This window comes from Zootoca vivipara, chromosome Z1 (genome assembly GCF_965207765.1).
Source record: "Zootoca vivipara chromosome Z1, rZooViv2.hap1.1, whole genome shotgun sequence".
In the NCBI taxonomy this organism is placed as follows: Eukaryota; Metazoa; Chordata; class Lepidosauria; order Squamata; family Lacertidae; genus Zootoca; species Zootoca vivipara.
The window spans coordinates 31,761,480-31,781,456 of record NC_142583.1 but is presented as its reverse complement, the minus strand read 5'-3'; the positions used below and the strand labels follow the sequence as shown (position 1 = coordinate 31,781,456).

The window sequence follows — 19,977 nt, the reverse complement described above, 5'->3', positions numbered from 1 at the left end:
GGGGGGGCGACTCCTTGATCCATCACTGTCACTTGAGACACAGTTCGCTTCGATGGCTAGGAATACCTATTTCCAGTTCTAGCTGGTTCTCCAGCTACAGTCCCACTTGGAAGGGGATTCTTTGGCCATAGTAACGTATGCTTTGATAACTTCCAGATTAGACTAGCGATATGTTCTTTGTGGGGCTGCCCTTGAAGACTGTTCAGATGACGCAATTAATGCAGAATGCAGCAGCAAGGCTACTGTTGAGTGTCTGGCCTGACTTGTTTTATACCAGTTTTGAAAGATCTGCACTGGTTTCCCATTTGCTAAATGCTTAAATGACCTGGGCTCCAAATACCTGAAGGAGCACTTCCTCCCACATCAGCTTGCCTAAGTGTTGTGATCAGTGTGGGGAGTCATGTTGGCAGTGCTGCCAAAATATGGTTTGAGGGGCGGTGGGACGAGGAGACCTTCTCTGTGGTGGCTCCCAGGTTGTCGAATGACTTCCCCTCTGAGTTTGTTCACGCACCTCTTCACCCAGGCCTTTAGTTGACTAGATGCAGGGCTTTGTTTCAGCTGGAACTCCCCGGAACTCAGTTCCAGCACCGCTCAGGTGGGCGTTATTGCCATTCTAAGAGAATGAGGGAGGTGTTCATGGTGAGTTCCGGCACCTGTTTTTCTAGAAAATCACGCCGAGTAGGTGTCTTCCCTTCTACTTTCCTATGATCTGCTGTTCTGTGCTGCTGTTTTTTTTGTAACTTTTCCGTTGGTGGTTTTCTGATGCCTTTTTTACGGTTTTAATGTAAATTGTACTCATCTTAATTTGGTGAACGAAGCACAATAAGTACAGATAGCAAATAAGCAGACATCCAGCCTAGAACTAAAAGATAATCATAGCCCAAGACCAACTACAGCAAAAAGCACAGCAAATAAAGCCCCCTTCAAGGAAAATATTTTAGTTTCAGAGGAAAGTATGTATGTGAAGCAAAACTCCATAACTCCACTCTTGGATCAATCCTGCTTTCTAGCCGCCGAATCCAGTCACATCTCTACCTGCCCCACACCTGAAATCACTGTATGATGTGGGTGTCAGGAATGGGGCAGGTGTGTGTGGTATAGGGGGAAACTGCCACACTGGGCCAAATGGGGAGGTTTGGTGAGCCAAACCTGGTCTGTGTTCTTGTGGTCCCCCATCCCTGGACTAGCTTATTTCAACATATACTAGTGATGTAAATGTTGTAGTATAGTCAGTAAACAGTTTTGTTAGCCAACTATTATCATGGTTCTCTATCTGATGCTAGGGCTATCCTTTTCTACAAGTATGCTAAATTCATGATCACTTTTCAATAGTCTGGTCCAACTTTTGAAAGGGGGTGGGTGGGGGCGGAGAAGAGACCAATTGGTATAAAACAGCGATTTCTCATAGTTTGCTGGTGTAAGATGGCAGCTACTCTCATTTTAAAACTTTGGTTCATAGTTGCACAGTTGACTTAGACCACTTACTCCCCTTTCAGCCTCAGCTTTCCACCTGCTGTATATGGGATAATTCACTTTATTTTTACATGGCTGTTTTAACAAGATAATGTACATGAAGTGCTTTGAACACAAAAGTGAGTTAGTTTTAGAACAACCATACAGGAATGTTTCTCTGAATAAGAGTTCAAGTCCTGCTTTCTCTCTCTCTCTCTCTCTCTGTAGGTGTTACAATTATTGACAAGCCATTGTGAGTTGGTGCAAAGATTTCTCCCTACCTTGATTATGCACTAGAAGCAAGCTTTAACAAGTGATGTCGAAGTGATTGAGCATCAAGACACTTCTTTACTTGTAGCACATTGAGGCATGTTGGAAGCTGTGGCCTGCGACAATTAAGGATGAAAATGAAGATTATTCCAGTTTGAAGCAATGTGTAGCATTATTTGATGTAAAGCTGCATCTGACTGAGATGTATCTGGCTGTGTTGACTACAATTTGTATTTGCTGGGTTTCTGGACAAAATTCCTTAAGGACCAATCATGTGTCTCATGGTTGACTATGGATTTTTTTAAAAGTAAAAGATAGTGTGCCCTGGTGTCTTTTTTCCAAAGAAAAAAAATATATCCATTAACTGCTGGTTTTTGGAGGAATATTGAATCCCAGCTCAGTACTACAAGCTGGCACAAGAATCTGGATGCTTTTATAAATCATCTTTGGTTACATTACAATTGTGTGCATATTTAAGTGTGTGTGTAAGTAGACTTTCTTTATACTTGTTTGGAACTTGATGATACTATTTATAATCTGCACGGAACTTTGAAGTTTGCCAGTACTATGTTGTAAAACAGAGGTGTATATTTTGATATTTACCAATGCTTTAACAAATGCCACAGAAAACATACAATACAGTGCTCATGAAACAAGTGTAATGCCAAAATGTTTTAAACTAATGTATTGGTGATCTCTGTTTTACAAGATCTCTTTTGTTATGTTTTGATGTATCTCTCTTAACTGTGTCATAAGGGTTAATACTTGGCATGGGCATAATGGCAGGTTTATAATGAATGTATGGAGCTCTGTTTTATTTGCATGGCATTTAAAACTATTCCTGTGTAACTAGCTGCTATTAATTATGTACTTCCTGTATGTGAAAATGTTTGTAAACAAACAATTCCTGGATGCTTTAAATATGACCAAAACTATTGTCATTTTGACTTTGTTTCTTTTAATAAAACTTTGCATATTTGTTTTTCCTAAAGTTTGGGACTTATATTTAATGTAAAAGTGATGTAAAAAAATTCCTCCCCGTAGCACCTTAGAGACCAACTAAGTTTGTCATTGGTATGAGCTTTCGTGTGCATGCACACTTCTTCAGATACACTGAAACAAGTGTGCATGCACATAAAAGCTCATACCAATGACAAACTTAGTTGGTCTCTAAGGTGCTACGGGAAGGAATTTTTTAATTTTGTTTCGACTACGACAGACCAACACAGCTACCTACCTGTAAGTAAAAGTGATGAAATACGTTCCTCTTCAGCAAGACATATATTTTTTGTTTCACAACTGTCTGGGAAGACAGATTGGATGAACTGAGTATGGTTTGGTTGGAGCAAAACATGCTGACCATTCTTAAGTATGGTACTTAATGTTCACAATGAGCAATGTTGATTAAAAAATTAAAATTACTTTGAACATTAGGAACTTCCAACTAACAGCCAGGGAGTGAAACAACAAGCTGTTTAGGAATGTTGTGGATATATTGGGGGGGGGAATAAAATTGGTATTTGATTAAGATGTTTTTTATATAAGATGGTAGGGAAGAACGTTGAAGCAGTATGGTAGATTTTGGTACGTTCCAATGTTTATTACTTGATCAGACCCAAAGGTGTCTAGCCGTTACTGCACTCTTTCCTAAAATAGTCAGCCACATGCATATGGGGACCTCACAAACAGGAAAGGGTATAAATAGGGAGACGAAATGCAAAATATAACAGGACTCCTAGACCTTTAAGTTGCGTAGAAATGCGTATGTCAGTATGTGTAGCTTGCTATGAGAGCTACACCATCTGAAATCTTGGCCATGTGAAACAGCTGCACATGAAGGTTCTGGGTTGCTACCATGCCTAATGACCAGTGATAACCAGATTCCACACCAAAAAATTTTTTTGGGGGGAGAAATGTGTTAAAAGGAAAAGTGCTCACTACTTGATATACTAGTTATTGCAGTCTGTAACTTAAGCATATGTTATATGAAATAATGGCTCCTCTTTAGCCTGATTCTTAGAGGGAGGTAAACTGTTTCTGGGCTGTACCACTTACAAGCTCATGTTTGAATGTTTCTCCTTATCTACGTGCAAGCCCACCCTTCAGAGAAAACTAGATGTCAGAGAAAATGCTAGTCCCTTAAGAGCACTCCAAATGAGTCTGTTTTAAAATCAAGAAGCATTCTGTCTCTGTCAAACTGGTTTCCCAAGTGAAATACCTCTGAGCTGTTTACCACATCACTGAACTGCATTATTCTATGCTGTGGTGCTGGCAGTTTTACTACCTTGTCCAATAGAAGATAAGGGAGGATGTGAGGATGTTAACCCTTCAGTGACAATACACTTGGGACAGGTTTTCCCGGGCCTTAGTTTGGGGAACCCCTGCAGTACAGGAAGACAGTCCTGAAACCATGTTGACCCTCAGACTGACCAAATGTTTCTCTGCAAGGAAGGAGGAAATGAAAAACCTCCCTATTGTCTCTGTGCTCACAAATACTGCCTTAAGGGCACATTTGGGGTGTGAATAGGGTAAGCCTGGAAGCCTGTGTCCTGGCTCAGGAACTAAGTAATTAGCATGGCCAGGCTCCCTGGCAATCTAACATTAACAGGTAAACTACCAGACAAAAAAGGCTCCGGGGCTGTTGCTGCCTGCCTGTCTGCCTTCCACGAGCCAAGCGAGCAAGCGCCGCCACTGCCGCCAGTCCCCCGGAGCCCATAGGCATTCCTATGGGAAATGGTGCCTCGCAAGACGAATTTTTCATAGGACGAATTGACCGTCGGAACGAATTAAATTCTTCTAGCGAGGTACCACTGTACTGTATATAAATGCCACAGTTGCTGGCCTCACTGATTGCATGTGGAAGCTAGCAGTAGATTCCTTGCCTGAAGCAGAGAATAAGGTAACCAAACTTGTGTTTGCTGTTGAACAAGAACGGCTGCAATCCGAAGCACTTACTTAGGACCAAGCTCCAAGAGGCAGGGCCGGATTTAGGTTTCATGAGGCCCTAAGGTACTTAAGGTAATGGGGCCCTTTATATGTGATATGTGATATGTTAGGGAGCAGGCTAGCAGGTGGGGCCCATTACTTACATTATAGGAGCCTACACAACACGAAACACTGTTGCTGTATGAAGGTTTTATTTTATTTGTTTTTTATATTTTGGAAATGTACATACACATTTTTTCTCCTTTGATTTTTTGGGGGGGCCCTAAGAGAGTGGGGCCCTAAGCTATAGCTTCTTTAGCTTGTACATAAATCCAGCATTGCCAAGAGGAACCAAACCACCTATGGGCTTCAGGATTATGGGCTGGGTTACAGCAATGAAATGTTACAGGTAGGTACCGGTAGCTGTGTTGGTCTGCCGTATGAGCTTTCGTGTGCACGCACGCTTCTTCAGATACCATTCTTCAGATATCTGAAGAAGTGTGCATGCACACGAAAGCTCATACCAATGACAAACTTAGCTGGTGTCTAAGGTGCTACTGGAAGGAATTTTTTTTGATTTTGTCTCAGCAATGAAATGGACAGTTTTAAAAAAGGGAAACGTGAAATCGATTCCGCATGGACCATTAAAAAAATAATCTGAATTTTTCTCCAGCAAAAGGAGGGGGAGTTGTATGAACTAAAAACAATACCAAACATTACTTCTGGGTTTATTTTGGAGTGCGAGGCAGGGGAGCGAAGCTGCATAGGAAAGCTGCCGTCTTATGCCCTTGGAAGTAAACCCCATGAACAGAGGCTGCGATCCTCCGACCGACCGCTCCCTTCGATATTAGGAGAAGCAGGTGAACGTGCAGCCGCCCTGCGGTTTCCATGGCTACCTTCCGCCCCGCGTCCCCTCAATCCACCCATCTCGCTCCTCTCCCTTCTCTTCGTCAGTGAACTGGCGCCTCGTCCCATTGGCCGGCCGACGAGATCTGACGATCTCACTCCATCCCGCCACCCAATGGCAGCCTGCCGAGACCAGCTCGGCGCACGCCTGACGGCCGCGACCTCTCGCGCGACAACCAATCGCGGCGGGGGAGGGGGCTTTTCCTCCTCGGCCAATGGAGGAGGCGTATTTGAGGACCCGGCGCGGAGAGAGCCTGGCGCTTGTCGCGGAACGTCGGTAGACACAACTGCTGCATCCTTCGGAACAGGTAAGAGGATGGAGAGCGGGCGGCGGAGGCGCCTTCGGGGGCGAGGTGGGGGTTGTTTTAGGGAAGGAGGGGGTGCTCTCTTCATTTGCTGCATTTGGAGACTCCCCCCACCCGAAAAAGGCGACAAACGCAGCCCCTTTACATTTTGTTTATGGGCACCAAAATATTCATTTCTTGGCCGCTCAGCCTGTTATTTTGCGGCTTTCCGTTTTATTTCTCTCCCCCTCACCGACTTCTCTCTCAGAGACAAAAGCCGAAGTTCAGGGTTCGCCAGATGCATTTTTTATTTTAATTTTAAATTCGTTGTTGTTATTTGGCCCAGGTGAGTTATAGGAGAAGGCATATCTTTCTACTGGTGCCTGTTTTGGATCGCTGTTTTGATTCGCCTAGTGCTGCTTGCCTGGTATAACAAGAAAGCAAACCATGGCGTGAAATTCTAAAGTTTATATTATTTGTTTGTTGGGGTTGATGAGCTTGGCTAGGCCTGAGGGATGGACTGTCTAGTTTTTATGTAACTTGACAACTTTTAAGACGGATGAGGTAGCATGTTTTAAGAATGTAACCACAATATTATTTACTGGCTCTTCTCCAAGGAGCTGAAGGCATTCTCCTCCTACAACTTGTTCCTAACCAAACTTTGAGATAGGTGGGTTAGGGTGGATAGTGGGATACCACTTTTGTGGCTCCCCCCTACAATTAAGCAGTGTATAAAATTTACGGTATAATAAGTAAAATACAAAGACTAGACCGAGAACATCAAATGTACTTTGTGGCTGAGCAGAGAGTTGAACACGGGACTCCCATGGCCTAGTCTGACACTCGAGCCACTGTATCACACTGACTGAGTCCTACAGCATTAGCCCAGTTTAATTTGATAAATGTGCTGCGGAGTAAAAATCCTTGAGATTGTGCTATAAGGTTTCATCATTTTGCATGCTTAAGTCTTGCTTCACAGAGCTAGGGTGTATCTGGTTTCAGTCATAGTCCTGCGTTGTACAGGAACCAGTGGGTGGCATGCTCTGGCCTCTGCCACCAGCAGGGGTACACAGGGCAACTAGGAAGACCAAGAGGAAGGCCAGCCTGGCCCCTTCTGTCTGCCAGTAAAGGAATAGCTGCATCAGTGCTTGCTTTTCATGCCTCCCCATTACTTTTCCCTATTGAGTTGTGCTGTTAGAAAGCGAACTTGCAGGTGGAGCTATCTTATCTCTTTTAACTTGTAATAACAAAAAGGTAAAGGACCCCTGGACAGTTAAGTCCAGTCAAAGGCGACTATGGGGTTGCGGCGCTCATCTCGCTTTCAGTCCGAGGGAACCGGCATTTGTCCACAGACAGCTTTCTGGGTCACGTGGCCAGCATGACTAAACCGCTTCTGGTGCAGTGGAACACTGTGACGGAAACCAGAGCGCACAGAAACGCCATTTACCTTCCTGCTGCAGCAGTACCTATTTATATACTTGCACTGGCATGCTTTCGAAGTGCTAGGTTGGCAGAAGCTGGGACAGAGCAACGTTCCGATCAGCAAGCCCAAGAGACTCAGTGGATTAGACCATAGCACCACTCCCTTTAACTTGTAATATGAGTAGACGAATAGATTACTGATTCTGTTAGGATGTTGAAATGTGCATAATTATAGCAGATTGATTGCGTAAGTTATTTGATACATTGCAATTCTCTTTGAGTTTACTTTTTGTGTAAAAAAAGTGTGCAATAAATAAATAATAAACCTCAATCATTTCAGATTTTAGTAACATGCCAGTCTAGTCTGTATATCTGAGACCTGGCTGGACAAAGAGGGTATAAACTTCCTCCAAATAGATTCACCTGAGTATCAAGTCCAGCGCATAGTAAGCCCTGAGGTACAGAAAGGCAGAGTAGCCATTATAAGGATTTCATCCCTCTGCTCAGGTACCGTAGCATGCAGTCACTCAGTTTGACTGCCGAGCTGGGATTGGGATTCTGTTGGTGTGGCACTCTTAATGTTAGTTGATTTTCACACATATTGGGGATGGCTAGCCTCTGGTTTTCTAAATGTTGCTGGACTGCAACTCCTGTCATCTTTGACCATTGGCCATGCTCGGTACAGCTGATCAGAGCTGAGACTCCCAACAGAATCTGAAGACAATCCCTCTGACTTACTTACGGTAGTTCTTACAGTGATAGTCTTGACTATCCCAGTCACTCCTTCATTTAAAAATTGTGTTCCGATTAGAGAAAATGGGGAGGGACTTAATTACTCAAGGGCATATTCAGGTAACCTGACACACTAGCAGAAGCAAGTGCAAGTAGCTAGTACAATAGTACCCACTGCCTCCCCCAGTCTACTGTGGAGGGTCAGGATTGTTCCATCTGGCAAGCCTAAATTCTTGCTCTGACTGAATAATTAGAAGAACACAGCATTTAATTCCTCCTTATTAAGAGTTACCACCCCACCTCTATCTGCATAACCCCATCCTGGGTTCTATCTCTTGATTCCACTAGAGTATGAAATGTGTGGTGGAGAGTAATCTGTGAAACTTGGCTGTGCCCTCTGTTGATTCATTCTCTTGCCATACCCTGAGGTCCAATTATTTATCAGGGCTTTGTACACAGCTCTTCAGACCAGAAGAGCAAAGCTTCCCCAGAGTAGTTAGCTTAAAATTCTAGGCTGGTTCATGTTGTGCTATTTTATTTTATTTTCCAAACAATACCGTATACATACATACATACATACATACATACATACAAGAGAGTTTTAAGCATCCTTATTCATTACATCTATAGTTCATGGAAAACAACAAAGGGGAAAAGAGAAGGTAAAATAAGATAAAATTATAACAAAAAATATGAGTGGTTCAAATTGGAAAATGCAACCAGAGGGCCCTATTGCCAGGTGGAAGGAGCAGACCCACAAAATTAATTAAGTGTGTGCAATAATCCGTGCATAATTGTTGCACTCTTATCTGAGAGAACATCTAGCCCAGTATTGTCTGCTGACTGGCAGCTGTTCTCAAGAGTCAGAGGCCTTTCACAGAGCCTCTAACTGATCCTTTTAAGTAGAGATGCCAAAACGTGGAGCCAAGAACCTGCACCACAAGTAGGCTACACTCATTCCATTTTCTTTTATTACTGATGCTACTGTCAAAGAACAATAGACAAAAATGCATGTAATTTGATTTTATACCTCCTATATTGAACACTTATAGAAACTTTGTTCAATCTGATGCAATAGCAATGCCATATAGGTAAGAATTGGTTTGGACTGAAATTGCTACGTAAACATTGGCACCTGTCCTTTGTTCAAGTCAGGAAGGGAAAGATGATACAGTGGTACCTCGTGTTACGTACTTAATCCGTTCCAGAGGTTCGTTTGTAACCCGAAACCGCTCGTAACATGAGGCGCGCTTTCCCTTAATGGCGCCTGCCGTGCTGCCGGAGCGCGACTTCCGCTTGCATCCCGGGCAAAGGTCACAAAAAGGGGCATCTACTTCCGGGTTAGCGGAGCGCATAATCCACAGCATTTGTAAGGGGGATTGTACGTAACACAAGGTACCACTGTAATGTTTTCATAGTTAATCCTTGGATGCTCTTTCAAGGTACAGTAAATTCTGGTAGTTTTATGCAGGGCTTTCAATTTACTTTTTATTATGTAACATGATCCAGTATGATCAATCAGTTTATGGCCAAGGCATCCTAATTAAGCAGCAGCACATTTCCTTCATGTCAGGCGGGAGAGGAGATTCTGTCAATGTATACAGTGCAAGCAGGTATGAATTAGGTACAAGCAACGACGTCTGTTTAACTCAGTTGTCTAGTATGGAAATGGATAGATCAGGGGTAGGCAACCTCAGGCCCATGGGCTGGATGCGGCCCAATCACCTTCTAAATCCGGCCCATGGACGGTCCGGGGATCAGCGTGTTTTTACATGAGTAGAATGTGTCCTTTTCTTTAAAATGCATCTCTGGGTTATTTGTATGGCCTGCCTAGTGTTTTTACATGAGTAGAATGTGTGCTTTTGTTTAAAATGTATCTCTGGGTTATTTGTGGGGCATAGGAATTTGTTCATTCCCCCCCCCCCAAAAAAAAATAGTCCGGCTCACCACATGGTCTGAGGGACAGTGGACCGGCCCACGGCTGAAAAAGGTTGCTGACCCCTGGGATAGATCTTGTCCCCTACTATTTTTATGCAAGTCAACAGCTACACACTGTGTTGCTGGCTAACATCATTTTGGTTATGGTGTCTTTACAATGATGTCTATTTGCTGTTCCTAGAATCCTGCAGAGAAGCTACAGGTGTGATGTTCCAGAACTGAACGATGGCAACTAACAACAGTGTTGGCATACTGAATTCTGCTTACCTGGCTGTAGAATATATAGACTCTTTCTTGCCTGAGAACCCGCTACAACAGCCATTTAAAAATGCTTGGACATATATGCTGAATAACTACACCAAATACCAGATTGCAACCTGGGGATCACTTCTCATTCATGAACTTTCCTACTTTTTAATATGTGTGCCTGGATTTATCTTTCAGTTTATACCTTACATGCAAAAGTATAAAATACAACAGGTAAGATGGAGTGTTGTCTAATATGAAAAATTCCAGCTCTGGTGTCATACATGGCTCCAACAAGTGGCATAATTTTGGAGCTCCCCAGATCATGAGTTCACTTCCCATATTCTGCCAGCTTGTGACTGGTGACATTTTTGTGAGCAGCCTCTTTCAGAGGATAGAAGAAAACCAATCTTATGCTCTACTCTGCTTTTATAACGAACATGGAACAATTTACACCTATTTATGTGATTGTATAATTATTGTGCATATTTTGGATAATTTTTAATATAAATATTTAGTTTAGCTATCTGTGAGTACGTATTGCTGACTTCCAATCTGAATTCTTGGTGGTGCTGTTGAGAAGCACGAGGCAAAGGACCTTGCCAGTCTGGCCTCAAACTTTCAAGCTTTCATATAGAAAGGGTGTTTGTATATGTTTTGATATGTTATTGTAGAAAGTGGAACGTCTGAACAAGTTTGCCAACAGTATTATTTGCTAGATGTTTGCTGTTATCCTGCACACTACCCCAAAGGACAAGAGGTAATGTTAAAAATGTATTTAAGCTGGAACCCTACACAGACTTACCTGTGAGTAAGCCACAGTGACAGTTGCTCAGATGTAATTCTCACTGTGGCTTACTCACAGGTAAGTTGGTGTAGGATTCTATCTTAAGCAATGGATAGGATTGCATTGTTCAGCTAGTAAATGAAGAAAGGAGATAACCTTGTACGGTTGCTAATTTCCCCACAGAAGCTGTAGAGTGGCTAGAACACAGGTGGGAACCAGTGGTCCTCCAAATTGTCCTGTCATCTCTGACCATTGGCAATGCTGGCAGGGGCTGATGGGAGTTGGAGCAGTCTGCAAAGCTTCAGGCCATCTGTCACTAAGCTAGAACATGGCCCCTGTATATGGCATCAGCCCTGAGCACTCTTGTTGTTTTTAATAGTAACCGTGTCTGTGAAATTCACTTTAGTGAAGTAGACCCTGATACCTGAATGGTATAAAGCTTGGTGTATTGCAATATTGAATACTAAGTCAGTGAAGTTTGTACTGTATAGAATTCTGGTGCCTTCTCAATCCAGTTTCTACTAAAAAAAGGTAGATAGAACATAGTATCCTGCTTCCTAATGAGATCGGGGGCCCAGAAGTCTGTTATAAAACCATGATTACTTTACTGTGCTGATTTCCTGCAGCCTTATTGAAACAATGTACAGGCTCCAAACTAATTCAGGGGTGGGGAAACCTGTGGCCCTCCAGATATATGAGCTCCGCTCATTCCTGACTATGGGGCTGACAGAATTTGGAGTTCAACAACCTTTGGAAGGTCACAGGTTACTCATCCCTGCTCTGATGCCATAGATGCTGTGATCTATGCATCCCATAACTGCTTCCTTTTGACCTGAAAATAGCATTTGTAATGTTGAGTCATTAACAATAAATTCAGACCAAATGGCAGTACTGTTCCCGGGCTGAAAGACAAAAATCTAAGCATTCTGACACTACTTTAATATTTATCTCTCACCTTACCCCAAGTACACCTGGAGTAGGATGATAATTGACAGGGAATCAACATTGAAATGTATATCTGATATTAATGGAAACATTGATAATCCCAGGCAGCAGCGTTGCTGCATTTTGGGGCAATATCAGTTGAAACTGTGTCAGATAAGACAAAGCTGATATTCCATTACCTTTAATTTAGGTATTCTTCTACTATAATATGACGTACTATTAATTTAGTACTTCTTCCCACATATCACATCTTCAGTAATATCATTGGAATATTCTACTTCTATTTATAAAATACTTTTATTTCTTGTTTACAGGATAAGCCAGAAACCTGGGAAAGGCAATGGAAGTGTTTCAAGACACTTATGTTCAATCACTTTTGTATTCAGTTTCCTCTGATACTTGGTACCTATTACTTCACAGAATATTTTAATATTCCTTATGACTGGGAAAGCATGCCAAGATGGTAAGTAGATGGAGTTCACTTAAACAGCTCTGTGCAGTTAAGTACTTCAGTAAATGAAGTGTTTCTCAAATCCTGTTATGATCAAGCACTACATTTCAGCATATGGAAGATTGCTGAAAGTTCTGCACAGAAAAATAATAAGTTTCTAGTATTCAGTCATTTTCAAGCTGAACTTTCCCTATAAAGCATTCTTATCATTACAAATTACAATTGATGTGCTTCCAGCAATGTCACGAGAGTTGACAATTCCAACTTGCATTATTTCATTCATTAGTAAACAGAATACACTATACGGTACCCCTTTCCCCCATCTATATTGTATTTGAAACATTTCTCACAAATTCCTTAGGGGGGGGGAAGTAGCAAAATATCTCACCAGCAACTATGAATCTTCCCATATGTTACAACGTAGGCTATATTTTTATCCCCATATCACAGACTGCAACACAGCCAACTTATCTATTGTACATGGTAGCTTGGTTTCTACTTGCATGCCTTCTTTATGGGTCTTTAAAAATTGCTATAGCTGTGACCTACTTTGTATTGAACATTATTATCATTAATCTTATGCTCAATACAAAGTAGGTCACAGCTATAACAATTTATATATTATAAGATTAATGGTGCTTGACACACAACACAACCTTGTGTATTGCATTATACACAACAGCGGTGTTTGTGTACAATGTAGTCTCTTAAGCCACTCTTATCCTCCCTATATTGCAGAGTGGGGTGTGCATAAGAAAAGCTTGAATAATAAAGATGTTGTGTACGAAGGTTCTGTGTATGGTAAAATATACTTTTGCCAATTCTTTGTAGATTGCTGCCCTTGCAAGCTATTGGATAATATGTTTCTCCAACAGCAAAACTGGTTTTATAGTCAGATATAGAACTGCAAAAGCAAAAATTAGGTTGGGAGACAGGGTGTCCTAATCTATTGTACCTGTCCTAACAAATGATTCTCTTTCCCTGCCGCCCCCCCAAAGGTATGCGCTACTTTCTCAATGTTTTGGATGTGCTGTGATTGAGGATGCCTGGCATTATTTTCTGCATAGGCTGCTGCATCACAAGAGAATATACAAATACATCCACAAAGTGCATCATGAGTTTGTGGTATGTACTGCCTTAAATTCTTGGTGAATGTTACATAGTTAATGTTGTAATGCCGTGAGCATATAAAAGCACTAGGCATGCATTAGCTATTCTTTTTGTAAAAAGGGAGAAGAGAAAACAGCACGCTTAGCAAACTGTTTTCATCAAGAGTTTAGTATTGCTATAGTTAGACAGACTTTGAAAGTGATCGCTCAAAATAGTTTGCCGTTTTAAATGCTGTGCTCTGAATATGTCTAACTTCTTGCCCACCAATGGCTGGCTACAAAAGACAAAAAACCCTTCAGCTGGTTTTCCTACAAATGATCTCTGTCTGTTATTCTGATAATGGTTAGATAGGTTAGGAACATAACCCACTCTGACCTAGTATATGTGTAGTAAAGTCTGAGCAGCAGCAATTCTTCAGAGTCTCCTGACTTGCCCGGGGTCCTATTAAACAGAGAGACCAGTGACTGAACTTTGTTCCTTCTGCATCAGTGTATTGTACTACTGAGCTAAAGCCCACCTGTAAGGTTTCAACCTACATTGGATGGTTTCCCTAACAACCACCCTCCAATTGCTTTTTTGAATAGCTAGCTTCTATTACTGAAATAACAGTAGGGAGCATAGACTAGAGACTCAGAAAAACCTCTTCAGGGGGATCTGAAGGTGAGGAAAGCATCACCGTAAAGTTATCATATAAGCTACATATGAGAAATTATAGTGTTTCAGGGGCAGTCTTGAATTTGTAGTAATAAAGAGTTGGAGTGGAGCTTAACTCAGTTCACTCATTCCTCTGTTACTTGTATGTAACAGTAAAACCAGGATCTGAGTGCGAGAGGGGAAGAATTCTGCTAGAACAACCTGGCTATGCAGGAAACATACATTTCAGATTAGCCATATATTTATGTCTTGGCATACAAAAGAACATTCTTTCCCCCCTTCCTTTTATAGGCTCCATTTGGAATGCAAGCTGAATATGCACACCCTCTAGAAACCCTTATCCTTGGAACTGGGTTTTTCATTGGAATAATGGTGTTTTGCAATCACGTGATTCTTCTGTGGGCATGGGTGGTATGTCGCTTGCTGGAGACCATTGACGTCCACAGGTAATCTACTTTCACTGTTCAGTCTGGTCATATTCATCAGAAATATAGAGGGTGGTGTTACTTGGGGTAGACATAGTAATAGACCTAAATTAGTCATCTAGGTGTACTCTATGTAACACTTTGTTGAATACCACCCAAAGTCACCAAGTAAAATCTAGACAAGTGAATTTTTTTATATAAAAAAATCTATTAAAAATTAACTATTCATGATTTCCTCTAAATGTCCTTATTCTAAGTGCATGAATTTATGACTGAAATCCTGTGCATACCTACCTTAGAGTAAGTTTCAGTGACTTTCGTAGAGCTTGCATAAACATACACAAGATTCTACTGCACATGATTCTTTAGATGAGTTAGTCTTCAGATTCCCAGTGACAAGGTTACAAATTAATTTGATATTCTTTGAGCATGGAGGGTCACCTTAAGTTCCACATAAAAGCTGCTCTATTAAGTATGATTAAGATGTAACTAGAGATGATGAAATGTAACTGGAAACTATGCTACCTAAATGAGCCTTAGACTCACATGATCCCTCTTCCCCTCTATTTTCACATGTCAAAGATAGATACAGAGTGGCTGGGGCAACCCAGCCAGATGGGCAGGCTATAAATGATTAAATGATAAAGAAATTTATTATTATTTATTTTACAAATAGAAATTTTTTTAATGTTAAGCTAATTAAAATTCCTTGTGATGTCTGAACAAGTGAAACAAATTATGGTTAGAGAGAACATCTAACCCAGGGGTGTCAAACTCAAATTCATCGGGGGCCGCACCAGCAGTTTGGTCACCCTCAAAGGGCCAGTTGTATCTGTAGGACTATGTGTCCACTCTTTATTATCATAAATTATTGTCACTGCATTCAATTATTACTGTTTTTTTGTAATAATGTAAGTAATAACTAGCTCTGAAAGCAGAAACATAGTCAGAATAATGGCAAGTAGATATTCAAATGTACAATTATTGTACAATTTATTGAAAAATGATTTTTGGTAACTGCACTGGGTGGTGGAGGCTCGCTAGGGTTTCATGCAGGAGCTTTGCAGAGCTACTGGTACCTGGAGATGCTGGGGTCCTTCTGCATGCAGGACAGATGTTCTGCCAGTGAGCCACCACCCTTCACCAAAGGGACTGGCTGAGGTTGACTCACTGGAACTGCTCTCCTGGTTCCAGGGTTTAAGGGCCAGAAGTATAAAGCAGCATCCTATGTTTCTGAGGAGAGGGAGGGGAGGGGAGGGAGGGAGGAAGGAAGGAAGGAAGGAAAGAGGGAGTGGGAGGGAGAGAGGAAGGAAGGAAAGAGGGGAGAGAAAGAAGAGTAGGAAAGAAGGAAGGGAATAAAGAAGGAAAGAAAAAGAAAGAGGGAGAGAAGGCGGAAAGGGAGAAAGAAGGAAGGAAGGAAGTAGAGAGGGAAAGAAAGAATAAGAATGAGGGAGAGGAAGAAAGATGGGAAGGACGGAAGGAAGGAAGGAAGGAAGGAAGGAAGGAAGGAAGGAAGGAAGGAAGGAAGGAAAGAGGGAGCAGGAGGGAGAGGAAGGAAAGAGGGGAGAGAAAGAAGAGTAGGAAAGAAGGAAGGGAATAAAGAAGGAAAGAAAAAGAAAGAGGGAGAGAAGACAGATAAAGAAGGAAGGAAGGAGAGGGAAAGAAAGAATAAGAACGAGAGAGAGGAAGAAAGAAAGGGAAGGGGGGGTCGCCGCCTTGATTCAGCGCCAGAAAAGAGTGCGAAGGGACCCAGGGGCAAAAAGCATTTCCCGTGCAGTGTGAGGCAGCGGGTGTCCATTTTAGGAGATGTGCGTAAAGCCTCAGAGTTGCACGTTCATGAGGCTGAGCCGCTGCTGAGCTCATGTTCATGAGGCTGAGCCGCGGCAGGAGGAGGAGGAGGTGAGGCAAGAGGAGGAGGAGGAGGAGGCGGCTTGCCGGGTCAGTGCCCGGCAGCGCCGTACGGAGAGTCCCGAGCCTCTGGGACGCAGCAGTGCCCTGTAGCACTTTGAATCCTCCTCCACGCGGCGCTGCTGGGTGCTTTGTCTGTGCTTCAGCAGCAGCAGCCGTTTCCAGGCACCGAGCCGTGGCAAGAGGAGGAGGATTCAAAGTGCTACAGAGCACTGCTGCGTCCCAGAGGCTTGGGACTCTCCGTGCGGCGCTGCTAGGCACTGACCCGGCAAGCTGTCTCCTCCTTCTCCTGCTGTGGCTCAGGGCGCTCCACGCAGCGCTGCTCCGGCCGCCTTTCTACCCCCCCTCCAGGCCCCAGCTGTTTGTCGGCGCTTTGTCGGCGCAGCGCTTCAGCAGCAAGGTCCCGCGCTGCTGGGGCCCACTGGCTGGGGCGCTCGGCGGGCCACATGACGAGGTCTGGCGGGCCGGATTTGGCCCCCGGGCCTTGTGTTTGACACCCGTGATCTAACCATAGTTTTTGGTTGATGGGAGCTGTAATCCAACAACATTTGGAGGGCCATAGGTTGGCCACCCCTGATGCATTGAATACTTTACCAGCAAAATCTAGCTATGAATCCAGACTGTGTGTGAGAGAGCAAGCAAGAGAGCCCACATTATTCAACCATCTCGTTCCTCTGTTTGGCATAGTGTTGTAGACACTTTATGCTGAGATATTTACATGACCTCCTTGCAGGGACTGTATACAGTGGTGCCTCGCTAGACGAATTTAATTCGTTCCACGGGTCTTTTCTTATAACGAAAAATTTGCCTAGCGAATCCCATAGGAATGCATTGAATTTTTTTTAAAAAAAATTGCCCATAGGAACGCATTAATTGAATTTCAATGCATTCCTATGGGAAACCGCGATTCGCTAGACAAATTTTTTGTAAAAAGAATTCATCTAGCGAGGCAACCTCCGCTAGAAAAAACCTTTCGTTAAGCGGAAATTTCGTTAAGCAGGGCATTCATTAAGCGAGGCACCACTGTATACTGTATAGCATGTATCATCAGTAAAGAAGTAAGAAACATATTTTAAATACCACATGACGGACGTTACTTCTACAGCTTCAGAAGTATGTTGTCCAGTTGAATAGTCCATGAACTTTTACAACCAAGTTAATATGGAAACTGGTAAATGTCTATGGTTGTAGTCCTATACCCACTTACAAGAGAGTAAGCCCCATTAAACTCAGTGGGACTTACTTCTGATTTTAGCAATGCTTCACTTGAATGGAAATGCGAGCATTGTCTTCTGTATCTGTATTGTAAATCTCTCTCTCTCTCTCTCCTTAGCGGCTACGACATTCCTCTGAATCCATTGCATTTGGTGCCTTTCTATGCTGGGGCTCGTTTCCATGACTTCCACCATATGAACTTCATTGGCAACTATGCTTCAACCTTCACGTGGTGGGATAAACTGTTTGGTACAGACTGGCAGTACAATTCTTACAAAGAGAAATTGGAGAAACAAGGGTGCATGGTGGAAAAGAAGACCAAATAAATTTCCCAGCAGAAATATAAGGGGGAGCACCTGACAAATGCACATAACTACCATGAACTTTTGGTTAAGCCTGGAAGATTTAACACCCGCTGCAAATTCAAAACTATGTGATGCTTTTAACTGGAGCCTAAGAACAAGCCTGCTGAGCCCTAGCTGTGTGCTAGGGGAAATGACCATATCTTCCTAAAATGAATGCATTTTCTATTTTATACGTAAGTGAAGCATATATATTTAAGTAAAGGTTAAAGATGAAGGCCACAAATTTGAATGTTTGTAAAGAACAATGTATCCATTTAGAATTCAAAGTTTGTAAAAGAATAAGGTTTCCATTAGAGTTGGATAAAACTGTTTGTAACGCATTTGGATATATGAAGTTACGTTTCTTCTGAAGCATACCCATAAAAACTGGTTTAATGAGCTGCTGAGTAGAACTTCCTTGGGAGCAAAAATACCGGAAGAAGAGTATTTGCACATGTTAATAGTTGTTTCCTTTAAAAAAACCTTTCTTAGTCTGGTGTTAGAAAAAAAATTAGATTTGAGAGAGGAAACTTTTTTTCTCCTTCTTCTTAATCTGTTGGGATGAGCATTTTTATTCTCTTTTACCAAACTAACTGTGTCAATGTAGTTAATGTTCATAAATAAATATTTGCAAACTACTGAATGATAGCTATATTTTGCACTTGTTGTTGGCAAAAAAAATTGTAAAGGTAGTCTGACATTTTCATGTTTACCATGCAACAAATAAATAGATATATATATATATATTGGAATTAGAGCTATATTTTCCTGTTCCTTTATAACATTCAGAAAATGAGGGTGCTGACAGTGCTTGAGAATATACATCAGGGATGAGGAACCTTAGGCCTGGGGATCAAATGTACCTCTGCAGACCTCTTCATTTGGCCCTCTGGGCTCTCCCCACTCCCCTGGCCATACCCCTCACATAAAAATAATAATAATAATAATAATAATAATAATAATAATAATAATAATAATTTATTTATACCCCACCCATCTGGCTGGGTTTCCCCAGCCACTCTGGGCGGCTTCCAACAGAAAAATAAAACACAATAATCTATTAAACATTAAAAGCCTCCCTGAACAGGGCTGCCTTCAGATGTCTTCTAAAAGTCTGGTAGTTGTTTTCCTCTTTGACATCTGTTGGGAGGGCGTTCCACAGGGCAGGCGCCACCACCGAGAAGGCCCTCTGCCTAGTTCCCTGCAACTTGGCTTCTCGCAACGAGGGAACCGCCAGAAGGCCCTCGGTGCTGGACCTCAGTGTCCGGGCAGAATGATGGAGGTGGAGACGCTCCTTCAGGTATACTGGACCGAGGCCATTTAGGGCCATTAACATACCCTGATCTGCACCTTCTTAAAGGGCTTTTGCCTGCCTGGAATGTGTCCTTGAACTGTCATAATGTTTTTTGCTTGTCTGAATGGAGGCTGGAGTGGGAGCCGTGTATAAGCTTCTGAATTTGGTGCGGGTAGTATCCAGCTGTACAGAGGTAAGACACCCATTTCTCCGCCCACCCATGAGTATGTGCTTCCTTGAAGGTGGTTGATGAGCAAATGCAGCTTTTGCTTGACCACATCTCAGGTTTGTATGCAGAAGAGAGGTAAAGAAACTATGCAGACATTCAAACATCTTTGCTTCCCACTGCTGTTTCTAGAATTTTATTCTCCCCCTTCAAAAAAAATAATTAAAAAAATTCCTTTAGAGCACTTTATGGTTAGAGAGAACACTTTAGAGACCAACTAAGTTTGTCATTGGTTCATTGGTATGAGCTTTTGTGTGCATGCACACTTCTTCAGATACACTGAAACAAGTGTGCATGCACACGAAAGCTCATACCAATGACAATCTTAGTTGGTCTCTAAGGTGCTACTGGAAGGAATTTATTTTATTTTGTTTCGACTATGGCAGACCAACACTGCTACCTACCTGTAACCAAAAAAAAAGTTTGCATGACAGTATTTCAGA

The 19,977-nt window shown here is 42.3% G+C and overlaps 2 protein-coding genes across 21 annotated transcripts in view; both read left to right on the top strand.

Annotated features, from left to right (window-relative positions):
* KLHL2 (kelch like family member 2) overlaps positions 1-2,713 on the top strand; it is a 36,543-nt gene extending 33,830 nt beyond the window's left edge. For all 20 annotated transcript variants that reach the window (XR_015947567.1, XR_015947566.1, XM_035111653.3 and 17 more), the window contains one exon: positions 1,681-2,713. Coding sequence is in view for 18 of the 20 variants with exons in the window: in XM_035111653.3 (XP_034967544.3) it covers positions 1,681-1,709 (29 nt within the window). In the remaining 2 variants the exon portion in view is untranslated. The remainder of the gene's footprint in view (positions 1-1,680) is intronic.
* Positions 2,714-5,826: 3,113 nt separating this feature from the next.
* Positions 5,827-18,766, top strand: MSMO1 (methylsterol monooxygenase 1). Its single transcript, XM_035111660.3, has 6 exons — positions 5,827-5,861; positions 10,111-10,409; positions 12,222-12,370; positions 13,357-13,483; positions 14,414-14,568; positions 17,789-18,766. The coding sequence occupies exons 2-6, from the start codon at positions 10,155-10,157 to the stop codon at positions 17,994-17,996; spliced, it is 894 nt and encodes a 297-aa protein (XP_034967551.2). The 5' UTR covers positions 5,827-5,861; positions 10,111-10,154; the 3' UTR covers positions 17,997-18,766.
* The last annotated feature ends 1,211 nt before the right edge of the window (positions 18,767-19,977 follow it).

Bases quoted from the DNA above. Each gene is read 5' to 3' on its own strand.
- MSMO1 (XM_035111660.3), top strand. From the start codon at position 10,155: ATGGCAACTAACAACAGTGTTGGCATACTGAATTCTGCTTACCTGGCT. The intron at 10,410-12,221 runs GTAAGATGGAGT...TCTTGTTTACAG, and splicing joins AAAAGTATAAAATACAACAG to GATAAGCCAGAAACCTGGGA. The intron at 14,569-17,788 runs GTAATCTACTTT...CTCTCTCCTTAG, and splicing joins GAGACCATTGACGTCCACAG to CGGCTACGACATTCCTCTGA.